Below are 20,828 nucleotides of genomic sequence, written 5' to 3' on the forward strand. Positions count from 1 at the left end.
TTCTGTTTTAATTGGAGCAGCCTAGATAAGCCAGCTTTCCAAAAATATGTATGACAAGCTGGCAGTTATATTTTAAGTCTGCTACTGTTTACATAGAAACCTATCTTCCCAGCCTTGCAGATGAATCTTTCTAGAAGTCGGGCTTTTTGCAGGTAGAAATTTTTACTTTTAACAGCTGTAAAACAGGCAAAAATGCAACATGAGATACAGTGGTACCTCTGGTTGCGAACGGGATCCATTCCGGAGGCCCATTTGCAACATGAAAAGAGCACAACCCGCAGCGGCGCATCTGTGCACACGCAGGTTGCAATTTGCTGCTTCTGCACATGCACGTGATGTCATTTTGCGCTTCTGCGCATGCACGAGCGGCGAAACCTGGAAGTAACCCTTTCCAGGGCTTCCGTGTTGCCGTGGGACGTAACATGAAAGAACGTAACATGAAGCAAGCGTAACATGAGGTATGACTGTACTGGAGATTTCAGCTGTTGAATTTCTGTCTCCTAGAGCTGTTAAAAATAATGAGTTGGATTGAAAATTGCCTAACTAAAAGAGGAGGCAATACAAGTTGGTATGTTAGGTGCCCTGAGAAATGGTTCATAAGAAAGTAGAATGCTTGGATAAGTGAGCCAATCACATTCCCAGAGCAGCAAGTGAGGATGTTTAGACAGCACCTGGACAGCAGATCTCCAGTGCAGAGAGTGAAAGGGAGGCTTTTCTTGAGTCAAAGAGGGGGAAAGCTGATATAGCGAGGGTTAAAAAGTATTAGAAATATGTGGAAAACACTTTTCAACACAAAGCATTTACGATTGTTAAAGACGATTGTGGTTTAAGCCATTTATTATTATTTTTTTTAAAAAATACACGGTGAAGAAGCACATATGGGAGGAAGACAAAGGCTGTTTGTTGACAGTGCTTACTTGGCTAAGTAAAAGTGGCATGCGAAGGCAAGTAATTCCCTGAGTTATTCATTCTAAAGGTGTGGTTGGTCTGTAGTTAAAACATCAACAGGGTTCTAACTGTGGTTGCATATGTGTACCTTTGTTCTGCTAGGTGGGTTGATTTGGGGTTTTTTTTTTTACATGTTTGGTAGTGTGAAAAAAGAACATTCAGCAAGTATATGATCAATTTATAATTTTTACCATGGGATGTCACTAGAGTGCAGATAGAGATGAACATGTTAAATTGCTATCTTAAGGATTTGTTTAGCTTGCTCATTAAAAATACAAGCAAACAACCCTTCATTAAAGCATGAATGCATATTGTAGGGATGGAATTCAACACTATAGGAAGTTGAATAATTTTATATTACATTTTTTATTCATTTCTCCTTCATTTTTGTGATAATTGAGTTTTTGCTGATGTTAGTCTTATCTAAAGTATTTTCCCCACGTTGTAAGCCACCTTGAGCATGGCTTGAACTGTGGAAAGGTGCCATACAAATAAAATTAGGTATGTATGTGTCAGATGGCAATGGTGGTTGCTCGTGAGTAACCAGTCAGGACACCGACCTGTCTTTTACAGGTTTTAGTTTGGTGCAAAACTATTTACAGTGCAGAGCCACAAATTCATGTCTGCCTCAATCGCTAGCAGAATCCGGGAGTGGTCGTTTCCGGGTCCTCCCCCAACATAAGAGCTTAGTTACCCCCAGCCTTTTCCTTCCTTCTTTGCGTTTTACACCTCTGCGCAGGGTGGGCAACGGAAGAGACGTGCTTCCCTCCTGGCCGGCTTGGCCAGGAGCGGTGCTGAGGCTCCCAGCAGCATCCTCTGGTCCCTTCCCCTCTTCCCTACTGGAGGTGTGGCTTTCCCCACCACAGGAAGAGGAACTGCTTCTCAAGATTTTCGGAGGTTCCCTGTAACCCAACTGCCCCTCTGCTTCCCTACCCTGTTCCGATGGCAGTACCCTGACAGCATGTATGTAAAGTAATGTGCAGATGAATTTGGATAAGGTGTTTTGGCATGTTCAGTTACAAGTTAGTGTGTTGTGTACGTTGATGAAAGCTTTAGATTCAACTCTTGCTTGCTTTTGGATTGCATCCAGCGATGTGATTTCTAGATCCACCGAGCCATCAATGAAGACCCGCTTAGCTGGGTATGCATGTATATTCATCACTTAACTGAATTATCAAACCATTACTTCCATGTGGGAATGGCTCGCCGCAAGGAAAGTGAACTTTAATTTCATCTTGCCTCATGTCAAAGGCAATATTTTTTTAATGGAGTCAGTTCACGCATTCAGCTACCCATCTCTAACGGAGCTTGCCAGAGGTCGAACAATGTGGTTCAGACAATACACAGTATTCACATGTAGTAAAGGAGGGTAGGAGGAGCCATGGAGGGGAGATGTGTGTCTTGGGATCCTGGGTTGTCCTGCTGAACGCTGATGGGTGCTGTTTTGTGTTTGGAGTCCTGAGGCAGGGCTACTTGCTATAGGCACAGAAGCGTTAGAATTCTGTTGAGGTTCCTGTTTGTGTTCTGGAGGCTGTTTTGTACAATTGCCAGGAGGTCCTACACACAAATAGGAGTCTGGCAGAGACAAATGCCCGACTGGCATGTTCTATCCCTTCTGGTCCTTCCTTCGAGAGATTCAAAATCTTTCTCCAGCCTGAACATCACAGCGACTGAAACCTTAGAGGCATCAGCACACTTCAGGATCAGCAGAGTATAGGCAGTCAGCGTACAGACTCAGTAGCGCAGCATTTGGCTAAACTACGTTTATTTACATATACACATTAGGAGCACCGTAACTCAGCTCCTTCCTCTTCAGCATCAGAGAGCAAAGAGAAAGAAGAAAGGACAAACGTCCTACATCACGGAAACACAGTAATACAAACATCCTGTCTCCATGACTTCCCACAATGTGGAATGAAAACATACACCGTCATGTAATAAAAACAATCCCATGACTGCAACACGGGAAAAGAATCCTAACAGAAGTGCTCTCTTTGGATGCAATGTGTCCTTTCTCCATAGTTCATGCAATGTGGATGGGCAGCTTGCTTAATATTCTATTCTTCCCTCTTACTGAAGTCCATGGGAGGGAAATAGCATGTGCCAGATCTACTGTAGGCCTGGTGTAAAGTTGCCCTGTTGACAGGTGTGGTCACAGATGGAAGGGGTATGCCATATAATGCAACTATATTCCTTTCCTGTGCCACCCATGACTTGCTTTCAGCTTTTCTGCTTCTGTATTGCAGTCATGCTTCTGCCTAATCGTGTTGACTATCATCTGGCAGGTTTCTAGCACAGGAACCATATTTATTCAAGGAAAATAATAAAAACAAAACAAAGATCAAAATCTGTGTGCAGTCATTTCACCCAGTTACTGGGTTAATTCCCATTAAAATTGGCATATCAAGAAGACAATTTATTCCAGGTTCTCACCAAATCCTGTTTGAACTGAAATAACCTTAAATATGTATGATTTTCAAATAAGGAAAAAGGAAAAAGCCTCCAGGTTCCTAATGAATACCCATGATGGCAAGGCATAGTAGACCAAGTGCGATAAGAAGCTTTATCCACAGCAATAATTCAGGAGCCTGAAAAATGCATAATTTATAGATCAAAATATTCTCTAGTTACTAGTTAAAACTGACAAACCAGTATCAGTTGTCAAAAACTGATTTTTGCTACTCAACTGATCATTGGCTTCTTCCTTCTCATTAATGTAAACATGGATATATTCGTGGGATTCATTGGGAGCTACTGGATAAGTGCCATGAGATTTCTGTTGATTTCCATATATAAAATGTAAAAAAAGAGGCTTCAACATTACAGTTCCATTTGAAGTCAAATGCTAGCATTGCTGCACACAAAAAGGAATGTGTATTGAAAGTATGGGAAATTGTACTGTTTCAACCATCTACTCCAGGAATTATTGATGCTCTGCTTCAGTAGTGGTGTAAAACCTACTCCACATTATAAGGAAAGGTACACTGTAATACCATACTCTATTTAGTATAGATTTGTTTATTTGTTTGTTTACCCTATGATTATTCTTGCATCTATCCTTGATTTCCTCTCTGGTTGGTGCAACTGAAGTTTGACCTTGTCCACATAATCTAAAACTGGTTTACTGTCCTAACTCAGTTGTAACAGATGAATGCTTTGCAACCGCTGTACTTATAACCTGTACAAGGAAGGCAAGCAGAGCGGAAATGGACCAGGGTTCAAAGATGGCAAGACTTACATTGGCTTGCTCCCCAGGCAGCACTTGAACTGATGATTTGAGGAATGGCAGTCAGGGATTAGGCAGAAATTTATGCTGGCTACAGGGGAAAACTAAGGAGATTAGCCAAGGAAAACTCCTTGCACCAATAGGTGTGTCAGCTAATAAATCCTGAACTGCATTAAGGCTTTTGCCTCTAGCTTCCTTGCTGATCTGGCTAAAAAGGATACCTTCATTTACTGCAGGCACATCTTTGCCCTTTCCCCTTCCTCCAGTAGATAGGACCTGGGTCTGGCATCAGAGGATTCTAGATTGGCCGTTCTGGCAATACTGCAGCACAATAATAGAATGGCATTTTACTTGCAGGTCTTCAACTGGACACAAAGGCAAAATTTGGGATATAAAAGAAGTAAGCAAATAGATAATTAAATGCTGCAATGCTTAATTACCTAGAACTGGGTTGGGGGACCTGTTGCCATCTAAACGTTATTGGACTCCTAATTCTCATTAGCCCCAGCCAGCATGGGCAATGGCCTGGGATGATGGGAGTTGTAGTCCAACAATATCTGGAGGGCCACAGGTTCCCCATCCCTGATCAGGTAGAATGGGTACCATAAGAGCCTTTTGTGAGCGACAATATAACCTTGAAAGGCACTTTGAAGCAACCCCCCCAAAGTGAAGGCTAACCTAAAAAGTAAATTGACAGAAATAATACTTTTTTTTCCTTAAAGTAACTCTATGGTCTGCTCTGCATTTATCCAATTTGCCTAAGGCTTTGTTTTACTTACAGAAGTTACTTATCCTCAGATTTTTTTTTAGTCTCAAAGGTTTTGAAAGTAGCATACCATCATCCCAAGGTTACATGTGAAGAGGAGAGATAAGGAGATATTAATTATTTGAACTTACCCTGACTAGAAGGATATGGGTTGGGGGCAGGGGCAGGGGCAGCAAACAGAAAAGGTTTGTCACGTTTTCACTGAATGCCTGCTGTGAATCTAACCCCCTGCAAGTCAAAGAGCAGAATAATAATTGCATGTTGGTTCACGTACAGATTCAGCAACTCTGACAACCATGTCTCGTGACGTCAGTCTTGATTTTAACACAATTGTTTCCAACAGAAAGTGTTGCAAAAGGGATTGTAAAGTAAAATAAACAGAAAAGTTCTGCATTAACAGAAGATTTTAGATACATCAGGGTGGTGCCCTGTATCAGAACATAGAGCTGTTTAAATATTTGCTTTAATGCCCCAGTCTTCCTTAGCCCCGTATCATGAATCAGCAGAGATAGCATGAACTAGAGGCTACAATGCGGATTTTTCTAAGTGAGAGCATTCCAGGTTTTGAATTCCCACTAAGCTACAAAACTCAGTGAGTGGCCTTGCTCATATAATCCCCTCTCTTTCAGGGCCACAGTCAACATATTGCTGCCAATGTAAGTGACAGCCACAGATCTAGTTCCTCTCTCTCCCTCTATAACATCTAGTAGAATTTGTCTGGTGTCGTTACACTACAGAGTTCTTGGTTTCACTGCCCCTGTTATCAGCAGCCAGTGTAGGACAGTGGTTAAAGAACTGCAAAACCTTACGCTACCCTGATCCAGATGTTACAACAGGAGGATGGAACTAGCTGCACAGCTGTTGTGTTTTGGAGTTTGGTCCCTGGGCTTCTTGGGCTGCGATGCAAAATTCTGCCCTGGCTTCTTTGGAGGGAAGGTGGGAAACTTAAGAAACAAATATAACCTGATGACAGTGGCACTATACTAATGGTATGCATTGGCACAAAGTTTTGTGTCACTTCATTGCTCTGTTTCTGTGCTGTATTTCCGTGATATCTCTATGTTCCTCTCGGACCTTGGGCTTTTCAAGAAGTAAGGATATCCAAAATGTTGCCTGCAGGGCACTGCAGAGCTCTATATTGCTTTTTAGTTCTATAGCACAGCTGTGGAGGCTTTATTTTTAAAGTTAACACTTTCGTTTAAGTTTTAAAAAAATCCATATATTGCTCTGCTTTTTAGAAAAAAAACTCCAAAACCCACAGACCAACCCTGAGCTCTTCAGAACTCTGCAGGCAGCAGTCTAGGCAGTCTCATATTGTTAGGCATATTGGTCAGTTGGAGGACACAACCAACCACTAGACAGAAAGGCTGATGTGAAGCTGCAAAATTACACAAACACACAAATACGTACCACCTCTTAATTAAGGTCAGAAAGAGACAGACCCCAGCTCCAAGGCATTGTGAAAGAAAGGTAAAGGTAAAGGTACCCCTGCCCATACGGACCAGTTGTGTCCGACTCTAGGGTTGTGCGCCCATCTCACTTAAGAGGCCGGGGGCCAGCGCTGTCCGGAGACACTTGCGGGTCACATGGCCAGCGTGACAAAGCTGCTCTGGCGAGCCAGCACCAGTGCAGCACACGGAAACGCCGTTTACCTTCCCGCTATAAAGCAGTACCTATTTATCTACTTGCACTAGGGGTGCTTTCGAACTGCTAGGTGGGCAGGAGCTGGGACCGAAAGACGGGAGCTCACCCCGCTGCGGGGATTCGAACCGCCGACCATGCGATCGGCAAGCCCTAGGCACTGAGGTTTTACCCACAGCGCCACCCACGTCCCTTTTGTGAAAGAAAGAAAGTCCCTATTACTTCCCCCACAAAAAAACCCCGAACCCATTTGACCGCAATTTGGCAGGCTTAATCTATTCTGGAGGAGCTATGGAGTGAAAGTGCATTTCATCCATATTGGTCAAAAGGAGTTATAGCTGTTTTTAGATTCCTCTTTATAGTGAATGGGGGAACACAGAGCTTTGTTTTATATGGAGCAGCTCAGAACATGAAACACAGATTGCAGCTGAGAGGCTACAGAGCGATTCAGAACCAGATCAGCTTTTTTTAAAACACACACACACACACACACAGAGAGAGAGAGAGAGAGAGAGAGAGAGAGAGAGAGAGATACAAGGCACATCCTTACAATGCTGGGGGCAAATAGCACACATGACCATCACCTTATAGCCTTGTTCGTGAGCTTGTAGAGACATCTAATTGGGGCATTTTTTGAAAATGGAAGTAGCTCTGCTACTTGGGCCTTGATCCAAACCAAGTTGTCGTTTCTTATGTAAAGCTCCGACAGTATTGTTGAAAAACGTCTTTGTATGGAAATGGAGAGCCCTGTGTTTTTATAAAGACTGCATTCGCATAATTACTGCAGTTCACAGAGTGCATGGACCAAAACCTATTGAAATATGCTGCAGGCATGCCATTGATTCAACAGGACTTTGGATTAGACCCTCAGAATCGTAACTCATGCCGTGACCCGTCTTCTTTTCAGTATTGATGCATTGTTGCTGAACTCTTACACACCTCAACTTATTTCAAAGTCCTGAATAGCTCCTCAAACTCCTGTTGTTCTTTTATCTTCACTGCGTGCTTGAACTGTTAGTATGGTGAAAAGAAAGGTTAGGCATGCACAGAGGAGAAAAATGACTCGTAGGTAGGTAGTTTCCAAGGCCAGCCTGGCCTCTAGCAGTGAGCGTAATAGACACAGGGATGTGCTGATGTTTTTGTGATGACTGATAACACAGAGCAGTGGGACATCTGAAGGAGCAACGTGACAACATGCAGACTGAAAAGACAACAACTGGGGAAAGGACCTTGAAAGATCACTTATACTACACTGAAAGAAAATTTGCTTTTTTACCATCTTAGCCAGACCACTTCACAAATGATCTGGCTATTCTCTAATATCATCAAAACAGGATGAAGAAGAAAACCAGAACTTGGATAATTATTCTTTACCTAAAACATGTTGCTTATTTGACACATGGGACAATAGAGGACATGGCCCTCCACAAAAGACCCAAACATTTGCCCCTAAGCTTTACTAAGCTGTTGATGCTTGTAGCTAGCTGCTCGGAGGCCTAGCTCCACAGTTATGGGTGAGCCAAGTCCTGAGCTGCCAGGGGATTGCAGGTTGTGGGCTACTGGGTGAGTTTCACATATACAGTGGTACCTCAGGTTAAGTACTTAATTCATTCCGGAGGTCTGTACTTAACCTGAAACTGTTCTTAACCTGAAGCACCACTTTAGCTAATGGGGTCTCCGGCTGCCACTGCGCCGCCAGAGCACGATTTCTGTTCTCATCCTGAAGCAAAGTTCTTAACCTGAGGTACTATTTCTGGGTTAGTGGAGTCTGTAATCTGAAGCGTCTGTAACCTGAGGTACCACTGTAGCTTTATACAAACATAACAACCGCCTTGATGGCTTGGACCAAAGGTCTTGCCTATTGCAGTAGTCTGTTTCCCACCATGACCAACAAAATGCTTCCAGGAAGCCCCCTCTCCACAACAAGCCTTGAAAGCATCAGCCCTCTTCTTTTTTGTTTCCCAGCAGCTGGTGTCGAGTGGCATTCTCTCCCTGAACGTGGAGGTTAGATATAGCCACCATGACAGCCATTAATAGATCTTTGTTTCATGAGTTTCTCTTACTCTCTTTTAAAGCCTTCTTACGTTATTGGCCATCTCCACATACCGTGTCAGTGAATTTCCTAAGTTTTGCTTTCTGTTAAGAAGTTGCTTCTTGTGTCTGTTCTGAATCCATTGTACTGGGTAGCCCCGAGTTTTAGTCTTGTGAGAGGAGAAAAAGGTTATTGCTATCTGCTTGTTTTGTACAAAAATCTCTACAATGTCCCTCCTTACCTATCTTTTTACGTTTTACTGTTAAACTATCTAATACATTTTTAACAATCCTGCAGTGATCTAGAAACCCCAATGTACAATCCAGTTTAACCAAAATACCTCTGTTTTAACCTGAATGGATTTCACTGAATTCTGTGTAGGCGCCGTTGGCATAAAGCCAAGAGAAACAGATTGAATTAATATGCTAATTGTCATCACTTTGGGGTTTACGTTTTTGAAAATCAAGATCTATAAATCCTGCACAGGGCATTAATATCAACTATTTCAGAAATATTATATGACTGCTGGGATAGCTCAGTTGGTACAGCATGAGACTCTTAATCTGAGGGTCATGGGTTTGAGCCCCAGAGTGCATTGCAGGGGGTTGGATTAGATGACCCTTGTGGTCCCTTCCAATTCTACAATTCTGTGGTTTTATGAGTTTGGATCTATCAGTATGTTTTGACTTCAAAACAGCTGAATTTTGTGCTGATCCTGAATAATGGTCTGTGAAATGCAGCTGCTGCTTATTTTCACACCTGTTACTATAGTGAGAGTAATAACTGATATGAATCTCAAAGATGAAAGTAGTGAGAGGGAGAGGAGCGCGAGCCTGCAGTTCAGACTATTGCTTGCACCCACCTTCTTTCCATCAAGTGTATCAGGTCTGCACATTAGCTTGAGAGATGTACTGCATTAGCAAGATGTCACGCTGTTCAGATGCTGTAGGGAGCTGGCAGTATGGCAAAAAAATAATAATGGTTGAGGCAAAACAGGAATGTGCTGCCACCACAGCTTCTCTTACCTGGGTTGTATGGCAGCGCCTGTGAAGTGGCAGGTTCTGGCAAGATCTCGCTTCTCTGTTCATGGCGGCAGTGTAGGTGGAGTGCCCGCAGGGGCACTGCCTCTTGGGCTTCTGCTGCCTCAGGTGACTGCTTCACCGTGCTTCATGACTGAGCCAGCCCTGTAGTTACTAGTACAGTGGACATCTTGAATCTGAACCCAAACAAAACTGATTGGTCCAGAGTGGGTTGTGCCTGTTCCAGCTCCTAGCAGATAAGTATTGTCATGTACTGAAGTTTTCACCCTGGGCCAGCAGGGGGATACTGTAGATAGTTTTCACTCAGGTCCACATATGCAAATAAGGGATTGAAAGTGACGTTCAGTGATTGGATAGTTACAGAAAATGGTTACTGTTGCGTTGTAGTGGAGCTCTATATAAGCAGGCTGGCTGAACCCTTCAGTTCAGTTCTGTTCTGGCCTGTGAATAAACAAGAGCTGTTTGAAGAATCGCTGTGCTGTCTGATATGTTCACCCACAACTTAACAAGTATACTTCCCTTGTGTCTTAATTCTATTGTGTTTTATGTTTGCTTAGTACGGAATGTGAATCTGGTCTGGGACCGTAATAAATTTCATTCATTCATTCATTCATTCATTCATTCATTCATTCCCTTGTGTCTTCAGCAATGCTTGCATCACAGCCCATGTCTTACCAAGTGGAACCGTGGGAGTCAGCTCCTAGGGGTTGAGGGGTCTTCGGATCCCCAATAAAATATTTGAAGGGGCTGGGTCCGTCAAAGTTGATGGGCATTGCCATTCAAATGCTGTGTGCGCACGGTGTCATGTGATCAGTAATGCGGGGCGGGGCTTACTGCCCCCCAATATTATATTCAAGTTAGCACCCCAGCAAACTGAATTTTTCTGCCATCGCTTTGTGTGCCCTGTGATCTGAGTTATGAGCTCCATGACTGGGTTCATATACAGGCGCTGCGCTATGTGTTGGTGCTTTGTTACACTGTATATTATACTCTGTCATGGTGACATGGGTGTGACTGAGTCTTTGATTCAGAGGCAGCTTTTAAAATTTCTCCCCTTATTTGCACTATGTGAGGGGCTGGTGTAAAGTTAGATCATTTGGAGAGCATGTGGGATGAAGGGGCACAAGATAGATGACACAGGATATATGACATCTCCATCCTACCTGCCTTCTGCCCACAGCTGCAGCCTGTGTCCCGCTGTGCATCTTCAGAGGCAGAACAACTTTGTTCTGATGGCATATCTGGGATGTTCCTGCGGTATACCTGCTGTTGCATTCTCCTTGTATATGAGCCCTTTGACAGCTCCATGGACCTCAGCTGGCAGATTGTCAATACGGAATGTGGCTTTTAATTACTTAATTAATTAATCAGAAAAAAAATCTGCTGCCATATGAGTTTGGAGCTACTTTTGATTTAACTGATCAGTCTACTAAAAGTTTTGTAACCTGACTAAAGTGTTACAGTTAAAACCACACACTGGAAAGATTTTTTTTTTAAATTGATAATATTTTAGTCATTTATTTCTTCACTTATCTTTTGGGGTGTTTTGTTGAGCATGCTAACTGAAGGACTAAATTACATGTTTTTATTAGAAAACAATAGGAATTATATAAAAAAGCATTTCTACCAAGCGTCTTAACGGTATACAAATACATCTCTAGTTTAAATTCCCCATCTCTTTTGATTGTATGCCCCCCTCCCAAGTGCCTTTCAGACCCTGGAACAATTTAGATAGAACTTTAATGCTATTTTGTATTGATGGGGAATTCAGAGTACAAATATATGCCGCAACTCAATGCGCCTACAGATTCACAGCAAGAATTTTGCTTAAGGCAGATAAAATATGGACTAAGATTTACTGAATTTTAGCTTGCAATGGAATATCACGTTTTTGACCTCAAAAGGCCAACCATATCCCACTGTGTTGTTTACTGCAAATCAGCTTGGGATTTCTTCTATGTTAAACATAGTTTAACACAAATATAGTTGACTGTATGAGAAGAGAACAATAAAATAAAAAGGTTATTTCTTTTATTTACTGTTGCACCCAATAAAAGGCAAAATATATTCTACCCAGATTGTAGCATTTCATTTTACAGCAAACAGGTATTGCTTGAAGAGCCCCTATAAATATTATGAATTATTTACATACAGGATGCAAAAGCTGTAAATTGTTCAAGCGGAGCATGAATATTGGATTCTGAGACTTTCCATCTTTTTTGTTCTCCTGGAAAATATATTGTTTAATAATCAAACAGAGTTAAAATAATTAACTTTATGCCCATTGAACATACAAAAATAGAAGCTGTAAATATTCTAGGTCATTTTCTTGACCTAGAATTCTCAAGTTCCTTTTTATTGAGACTTTAGGAAACACAGCTGGGCACAATACAAAGGTGATGTGTACAATCACAAGGACACAAGTTGTTTCTCTGCAGTTTTTATTTCAGATGAAGAGTCAGACCACAAAACAGCTTGCCTAGTTGTCAGTGGCAAAGAATGCTGTTTCCTAGAACCACAACCTAGGAAGCTAAAAAGTGCCGGTTTGTGAGTTCACTCCATTAAGCAGCCTTATAAACCATTTCAAAAACCAACTTTGAAACTTGGCTCTAAAAATGCTCCCTGGATTGTGGACTGCTACTCTAGCATTAGGCTTTTCATACTTTTTAAAAGTTTACCTGAAAGTTATTTGTCTTAAATATTCAAAGTATTTCACCCCCCTTTTTTCCTTTGCAACAGGAAGGATCGACTGCTTAGGTGTTCTCAGTGCAAAGTTGCAAGATACTGTGATGTACGTTGCCAGGTAATCATTACTCTGATAATTAGCTGCAAATGAATAATGCAAATATGTTACCCTTTTAGCCTTGATATTTTCCCCATTAACTCTTCTTAAGATCTAGGAAATTGGTTGTCATGGCCAGCAAAAATTATACATGCATGCACATGCACAATGAATTTTTTTAATGGTACAGTGTCATTATGTTGCATTTTGATGTAACTTTATATATTTTTATGTTCTGTATTTGTTTTGTTTTTGTGGTTCTTGGTTAATTTGCTTATGTACACTGATATATTGAATTATGTTGCTTAAAAATGAATTATTATTATTATTATTAGTAGTAGTAGTAATAGTAATAATAATAGTAGTATTCTTCGGTTTTGAATGTGGAATTTGCTTTGCATTTTTTATGTACTGGTTCTTTTTTGCTAGGATTTGTTAGCTGCTTAGACAATTCTATTGAAATATGAAGCGGTATACAAATTAACTGTAACTAACAAACTAAATAAGGGACGCGGGTGGCGCTGTGGGTTAAACCACAGAGCCTAGGACTTGCCGATCAGAAGGTTGGCGGTTCGAATCCCTGCAATGGGGTGAGCTCCCATTGCTCGGTCCCTGCTCCTGCCAACCCAGCAGTTCGAAAGCACGTCAAAGTGCGGGAAGGTAAACGGCATTTCCGTGCGCTGCTCTGGTTTGCCAGAAGTGGTTTAGTCATGCTGGCCACATGACCCGGAAGCTGTACGCCGGCTCCCTCGGCCAATAAAGCGAGATGAGCGCCGCAACCCCAGAGTCGGCCACAACTGGACCTAATGGTCAGGGGTCCCTTTACCCCTTTACCTTTTAAAAAACTAAATAATACTTAGCCATAACAAAAACCAAACCAAACACCTGCCTAAAAATGCAAGCAGAAGTAAAGCACTATGTTACATTGGCCGGACTTTGCCAAGTTAAACTGTTCATGCAAAATACACACAAGGTTACTGGGTTCTTTTGCAGCAGCAGGTGCAGCCATGACAGTGCCTAAACTAGGGAAGGCTATGCCTGTTTGTAAGCAGTCCGTATTCACGATGTGAATGGATTCAAATTGGCAGTGATCATAAAGATGTGATTCCAATGTCTTTCTAACTTTAAAAAGCACTGCTAAGATTAGAAGAATGAGACAGACGATTTTGTGTGATGTTGCATATTTCATCTCCTTACTCCTTTAAAGGCTGCATAAACAGTTGATCATCTCAGTGTCACTTCTAGCATATTTTAAACTCATTCCCAGCATTTATTTTAGGAACAAAGCATGTCAGATAAAGGCTGGCTTCAAAGAACAATTTTAGTTGGCTCGGGAGGAACATGCCAGTACAGCTATGCAGAATGATGTCTTAATGATTAGAGACACGACTGTTTATTTAGGGTGAAAGAAACTGGATTCATATAACCTTTGTTTTCTGGATACTTTTGAGTTACAGTTATATTCCGATAGCTCTCGCTTTGTAGTCCATGCGAAACAGCAGATAAGTTAGAAGGGTGAACTTTCAGTGAAGTCCAAAACAATTATTTGAGAGGGGGAGTAAAACCAAGTTGAGAGTTGGAACTTTTCACAAAAACTTGCACAATAAGCTAAATGCACCATCCGCCCTTTCAGCAGTTTTTGAGAGATGGCCTGGTTAAGCTTCTGTGCACACCTTCACTTTGAAATGGCTTTCTAGCATCATGAAGTCAAATCTGTTTGGGTATGTGAATTATATGAATATACCTTATACTTTTTATTATTAAAGATTTTCTTGTTTTACAGAAGTATGTGTAATGTCTCTCGTATTTTTTTCCATGTAACATTTTTACAAATCAGTTTCCTTTGTTGAGACATTAGGAAGAAAAGGGGTGGAGGGGGGAAAGATGGGTGGGGTCGGGTGGCAATGTTTCTATTTTGCTTAATGTATGTAGGGTTTGGTGTCAGCGTTGCTCGTACAGGTTCTCTGCTGTTCACTTGTGTTTCTTTGGTGGTGAGAGAGGTTGGAGTTGGCCTAGGGTGTGGTTGTTTGTTTGTGGTTGGCTGTGGTGATCTTTGTTTTCGTGTGTGAGTGGGGTGGGTGGGTGTTTTGGATCAGGTTAGCCATATTGATTTGTATGCTGTTGGTGGATTATTGTCATTGTCTTGTTGGGCTGTGTATGTGATAAAGGGGAGCCATACCAGGGTAAAGGCGTCTTCTTCTGTTTGTCCCCATGTCAGTTTCAGTTTATTGGTTAATTTTTCTAGTAGGGCTGTTTCCCATACTATTTGGTACCATTGGTCCATGCTTACTCCTGACAGGTCTCTCCAGTGTCTGGTTATGGTGTTTCTGGCTGCTGAAAGTAGGTGGGTTATGAGTTCTTTGTGGTGTAAATGGGCATTGTTGTCTTGGAAGGTGTTTAGTAGGGCCAATTCTGGGGTGATGCCTAATCCTTGCTTAGTTATTTTACATATTTCTCGTATGGGAATATACTTTATACTGAGTCACACTTTTGGTCCATCTAGCCCAGTAAAGTCTGGCAGGGGTGCTTCTAGCTTCTTATCAAGAGCCCTTTTAGCTGGAGATGTTGCAGATTGAACCTGAAACTCTGACTTAAGATGTTGCGACATCTTCACATTGATTACATGATTTCAGAGTGGCCAGAATTGTGTTAGCAGAATAAAGAAACCACCCCTTAAAAATAATGGTACATGAGGATTCACCCATTGGGTCGTGAACAACGTACAAACAACTCTGGAAGGTATGCACTGAGGATTGATTTAGGGGCCATTTTGGCTTCTCCAAAAATACTTTTTTCACACTGAAAATATTGTGACCATTTGGTGCAGGTCTAGTTCAAAGAGAGCAAGGGTGAAATTAAAATATGAGCTGTATAATTTTAAACCACTATTTCATGTGCCAGAAACAGAAATGCTTTTTGTCCATTCAGCTGCTCTTGCAGATTTGTATACAGTGGCACTCCTTAATCCCATGTCATGCCTCTTGCTTCTGTTGTCTGCCTGCCTGCCAGCCGCTGTGCAAAACCTTAAGCAGAAATCTGGCATAGCAGCAGCAGCAACAACGAAAACCCAGAAAAATCTTTTTGAGGTAGAAATCAAGGGACAGTCAAAATTGGAGGCTGAACATAAATATTCTGAGGAGAGGATTACTGGTTCCATTGGGCCAGGATCAGAGTTGCTGCAAAGCAGAAAGCTCCACTGAAAAGAACGGCATCTTACAAAAGGCAGAGATTTGTTCCTATTCATTTTTCCATAGGAGATCAGATTTAGAGAAAAATAAGGGGGACCTGCAACAAAATGTTGCAGTATTAACTGACTACTGCTGTTTGAGTGTTCTGGTTAGTCAGCCCTGCCTCCAGGACAATCCAGTCCCTTCCTACCCTGTTTTATGTACCCCTCTGAAGAGTCAGTCAGCTTTCTGTGACCACTGAATGTATGTGATCAGTCTTCATCAGGCTAGTTCTGGGGTTCCCACTCTCTTTAGGAGGTATTTTAGATGCTCCCCAAATACCTCCTTATCTGCTTAAATGTTCTGTTTTGTCTACTTTAGGGATCCACACTCACCTATGAATGTAGGAAATTGGATGATACAGTGGTACCTTGGGTTAAGAACTTAATTAATTCTGGAGGTCCGTTCTTAACCTGAAACTGTTCTTAACCTGAGGTACCACTTTAGCTAATGGGGCCTCCCGCTGCTGCCACGCCGCCAGAGCACGATTTCTGTTCTCATCCTGAAGCAAAGTTCTTAACCCGAGGTACTACTTCCGGGTTTGCGGAGCCTGTAACCTGAAGCGTCTGTAACCCAACGTACCACTGTATTGGTACATATCGGCTAGAGTCAGACGTTACTCTGAACCAGAGCTTTCCAAACTTTTATGTTGGTGGCACACTTTTTAGACATGCATCATTTTGTGACACAGTAATTCAGTTTTACTAGCAACCCAGAGGTTAAACTAACCCTTTCCAGGCGCAGGAGGAGCACGGTGAGCATTTGTGCAACATATCTACACAGTACAACACTCTACTGTGTCATGACATACAGTTTAGTTTTACATAAACAAGTTTAACCTCCTCCTGAGATTATGAGCTACCACTTCCCTGCCTCCCAGCTGGGAAGAGGAGTAAGGAAGCTTCTGATTCATTAATTGATTATTCACAGGTCTCACCTAGATCTGAAATTGTGGTTAATTTTACCAGCAGTTTGTTTCAAACAAGCAAGCTTCACACACCATGGTTTGAAATTTGCTTGTTTGAAGCTAATCATAGTTAATATTGACCAGTTTGTTTGTAGTTTTTTCATTTATTTATTATAACAACAGACAGGTTGCGGGGGGGGGGGTAATGCAAGAAAAAATAGTTTAAAAGTAGTAAGTTGTTACAATTGCTGATAAGGAACTATGGGGAAAGGAGGTATAGTTTATGATTACAAGGTCTCTAAATCAAAACAATTACAAATTTCTATTTCAGAAAAGATAAAAGTATCAATAAACTAAATTCAGACATTTACATAGACCTGTGGGATATAACACTCCAGTTTGTATATGAAATAAAATTAAACCAAATGGTGAAGAAACAGTTTTGAGCACTTTGGCACCTGGAAATTTTTAGCTTATGTGAGATTTTTTTTTTAAATAACGCTGATTTACCAAGTCTTGACATAGTCTAATAGTTCAGATTATTGAAATCAAAGGTCTTCCCAAACTTGGCAGTTCTGGCCTAGGCTGCAGCTGAAAGATGTGAGTGTTGAATGGTTTCTTTAAATGTAAAGGTTCATCATTGTTCCACTCCATGTGTATGTCTTTAAGGGGCCAGAGCAAGGGCCAGAGCAAAATAACGAGACCCAGCTTTACAGCTGTGAAACATAGCAGGTGCTGCTCAGTTGTACTGATTAAACTGTCAGCAATTGGGTGTAGTATATAAGGAGCAGCACCTAGCTCTCCCATTACCCTGGGGGATGGGTTGGTGGTTGGGTCTGTTTTGTTGATGTATTTAGTGCCTAATGAGTTTTTGTTATTAAAACCTTGTTTAAGTTATTTTTGAGTCCCTTTTTAATGCATGGTCTCCCCAGCAAGCTCTCTGCAGCGTTACTATACTGCAAATAGCCAACAGTGAGATCAGTTCCTTGTTATTCAGATCTTGACCCAAATTTACAAATTCAAAAGAGTCAAACAAGGGGAGGGGATGAATTGTTTGCCTGGTTATGCGTGAGATCTCGGAAAATACTTTTGTCCAGAACGCCTTTATCTAGTTGCAGTTTCAGCACATGTGTTGGTAGGTCCCAGTATCCTGGCAGAGTAGCATAGTGTGGTCTGTAAAACAGTTGAAAGAAGAAATGTAACGATTATATAGGGAAGTTGTTAGTACTGTATGTGGGTTGTGTTTTTTTCTACACAGATAGTTTCAGTTAATTGATCAGTGGGGTGAAATTTTGGCAGAGAGCTTAAAATGGAAGGACACTTTTTATATTACAGAAATAGGGAAAATATTTTCATTTAATACACAGTGGTAGAATTTTGCTTAAATTCTAATATGTCTCCAGAATCCTACAAAGTCACTTATACTGAGGTTTGGGTAATATGCAAAATTATTTAGATGTAAAAGACAGATGGTTGATCAACTAAAACATTTAAATGGTTGGTAATTCTAATAACAATTCATACCTTACTGTAAAAATAGACCGAGTGTTTCAACAGCATTTCTTGCAAAAACCATATGTCCAACCGTAATCAGTGGCTTGGATCCAAATATTCTTATGCTTGCGCAAAATCGCTTTTATCTGTGCACTGGTCTCTTTCAGTAATAATTCATATTTTTTATATTTCTGAAAAGTTTACCGGCAAAATAACTTCTGTTTTATCACAACTTGTAGAAAGAAGCCTGGCAGGACCACAAACGGGAATGCAAGTGTATTAAGAGCATTGAGCCTAACTTCCCCCCAGACTCAGTGAGGCTTGTTGGCAGGATCATTTTCAAACTGGTAAGTAAACTTTCTACCTGCGATTGATCCTTGCAAAGGTGTCTGCCCTGACTGTGGCTGAGGAGGCCTATATTTCACAGAGTTGTTATTGATTCATAATAGCTCTTCTTGGGGAGAGGCTAGGATAAGAACTGTCCGCCCAAGTTTCCCTATGCTCCTTGCCGAAGCAAATTTCCTTCCCTGCCAGTGAGAGCCTGGCATATTAATGACCTCGAGCAGAACTTCTTGAATTGACTGCCTACGTAGTTCAGTGTGGATGTAGGTAGCTTCTGTTCATGTTGCATTATCCTCTTCAATTGGCAGCAGGGATGAAACTTTTGTGCCATCACTTACTCGACTTTTAAGATAAAGGTAAAGGGACCCTTGATCATTAGGTCCAGTTGTGGCCGACTCTGTGGTTGCGGCGCTCATCTCACTTTATTGGCCGAGGAAGCCGGCATACAGCTTCTGGGTCATGTGGCCAGCATGACTAAGCCACTTCTGGTGAACCAGAAGCAGCGCACGGAAACACCGTTTACCTTCCCGCCAGAGCGGTACCTATTTATCTACTTGCACTTTGACATGCTTTCGACTTTTAAGATACATGCATGCAAAAAGGCAGAGCACTGTCACATTTGTTTGAACTGCTTTTGGATTTATTACAAATGTATCCTTAAGCACTGGGATGGAAATGCAGAAGCAGAAGGACAGACTATACTTCAGAAGAATAAATTCATAAGTAATATATGTCATAAAATGCAAGCAAGTTGCACCAGAATAGTAATTTGAGTAAGCAGCATTGAAGTCCTGACTGAATCAAACTGGAATTTGTGTACTTAGTGCTGGCTTCAGAGTTTAGTCCTTAGCTTGATCTTAGATGAATCCAGAAGTTGTATATTTACTCATATGTAGTTTCAAAATTTTCACAGCTCAGATCTCTGTGGCTCATCGTCTGACATCAGTTTCAAGGGGGCTTCTTTTGCACATGTTCACAAATGTTCACAAATGTTGCATATCAGTAAAATAAATAACTTGTGTCAGTGAATGAATTCAAAAAGGTTTGTAACAGCCACCTCAGTTGTGCTTGACTCAGTGTGGAACTCAGTGGAACATATGGGTGAAAAGTGTTCTGCGAAGCAAGGTGTGAAAATCAAGAGAATAAGAATAAATGAGTTGTAACTTACAACAAAATGCTACTAATGTTTTCACAAACATGAACAAGAACGGATTAATGCTAATGATTGCTCTTTTAGTGCTATACATAAAGTATTAAAAGAATGATTAAAAATTGAGTTAATGATTTAGTCTGCCATCCTTTTAATTCATTATTATTATTATTATACTCACCAGTTAAGACAATCAACATGTCCATCTGAAGAGCTCTACTCCCTTTTTGATCTTCAGTCAAGTAAGTAGACGTTAGCCATACTTTTTTGTAAAAGCTTCCCATGTTTACTGTGTAGCATCCTGAGATTTAACTTCCTCTTGGAACTTAAATCTTGACTCGGCTAAGTAACACCTGAGAAGAGCTCGAAGGATTGTTTTTCGAGTTTGTGTTTTTGTTTTTTTATGCTAACTAATATGTTTTCATTTTTGGGTTGTACAGTGCTTTTGGATTTAATTTCAGAATTGATCTAGAAGAAAAATACAGACAATTGGAAATCAAAGAACAAATGTTTCCGGCATTGCGGATTAGCAGCTCTTCTGTATTGGAATCCATTTATTCACTCTGCCATTGGCATCTGGTTGTCCTCTATGAGAATAGGATGATGGACTAGTTGTGCCTTTGGCCTGATCCAGCAGGACTGCTCATACGTAGATTACTCTAATATTTTGCGAGCTTCTTGGTAGCTTGTTCCATCACCTTCCTGAGGATGCCCTATACTACTTTCAGCCACGGTTGAATGATGGGCTGATGAAGGATTTTTAGGAATATATAATCAGTACACATTATTAAAATGGTACCTTGGTTCTCAAATTTAATCCGTTCCGGAAGTCCGTTCGAAAACCAAAGCGTTCCAGACCAAGGCGTACTTTCCCATAGAAAGTAATGCACAATGGATTAATCCGTTCCAGACTTTTAAAAACAGCCCATAAAACAGCAATTTAACATGAATTTTACTATCTAACGAGACCATTGATCCATAAAATGAAAGCAATAAACAATGTACTGCAGTCACACAGTCAATCAATCAATAGCTGAACTGGGTTCCACACAGTCACAAAAATGGGGGGGGGAAGCCCCCCCAAACAAAAACGCAAAATAAATAGCAAAAACAGACAGATCTCAGCGTAGCTCTCAGAATGGAAGCGTGGCACTCAAATCTGAAGCGTAACACTCAAAACGGAGCATGTTCGGCTTCCAAAAAAGGTTGCAAACCGGAACACTTACTGCTGGGTTTGCAGCATTCAGGTTTCAAGTTGTTTGACTACTAAGCC

General features: G+C 41.2%; 1 protein-coding gene across 9 annotated transcripts in view; it reads left to right on the forward strand.

Annotated features, from left to right (window-relative positions):
* The window catches only part of SMYD3 (SET and MYND domain containing 3), a 375,419-nt gene that overhangs the window by 25,935 nt on the left and 328,656 nt on the right, over positions 1 to 20,828 (forward strand). For 8 of the 9 annotated variants that reach the window (XR_014217444.1, XR_014217445.1, XR_014217446.1 and 5 more), the window contains exons 2-4: positions 12,393 to 12,456; positions 18,303 to 18,410; positions 19,740 to 19,797. Coding sequence is in view for 3 of the 9 variants with exons in the window: in XM_082215086.1 (XP_082071212.1) it covers positions 12,393 to 12,456; positions 18,303 to 18,410; positions 19,740 to 19,797 (230 nt within the window). In the remaining 6 variants the exon portion in view is untranslated. The remainder of the gene's footprint in view (positions 1 to 12,392; positions 12,457 to 18,302; positions 18,411 to 19,739; positions 19,798 to 20,828) is intronic. The other variant, XM_082215089.1, reaches the window with a different exon arrangement.

The sequence above is a fragment of the Podarcis vaucheri genome (genome assembly GCF_965113315.1).
Source record: "Podarcis vaucheri genome assembly, chromosome: 3".
Taxonomy (NCBI): Eukaryota; Metazoa; Chordata; class Lepidosauria; order Squamata; family Lacertidae; genus Podarcis; species Podarcis vaucheri.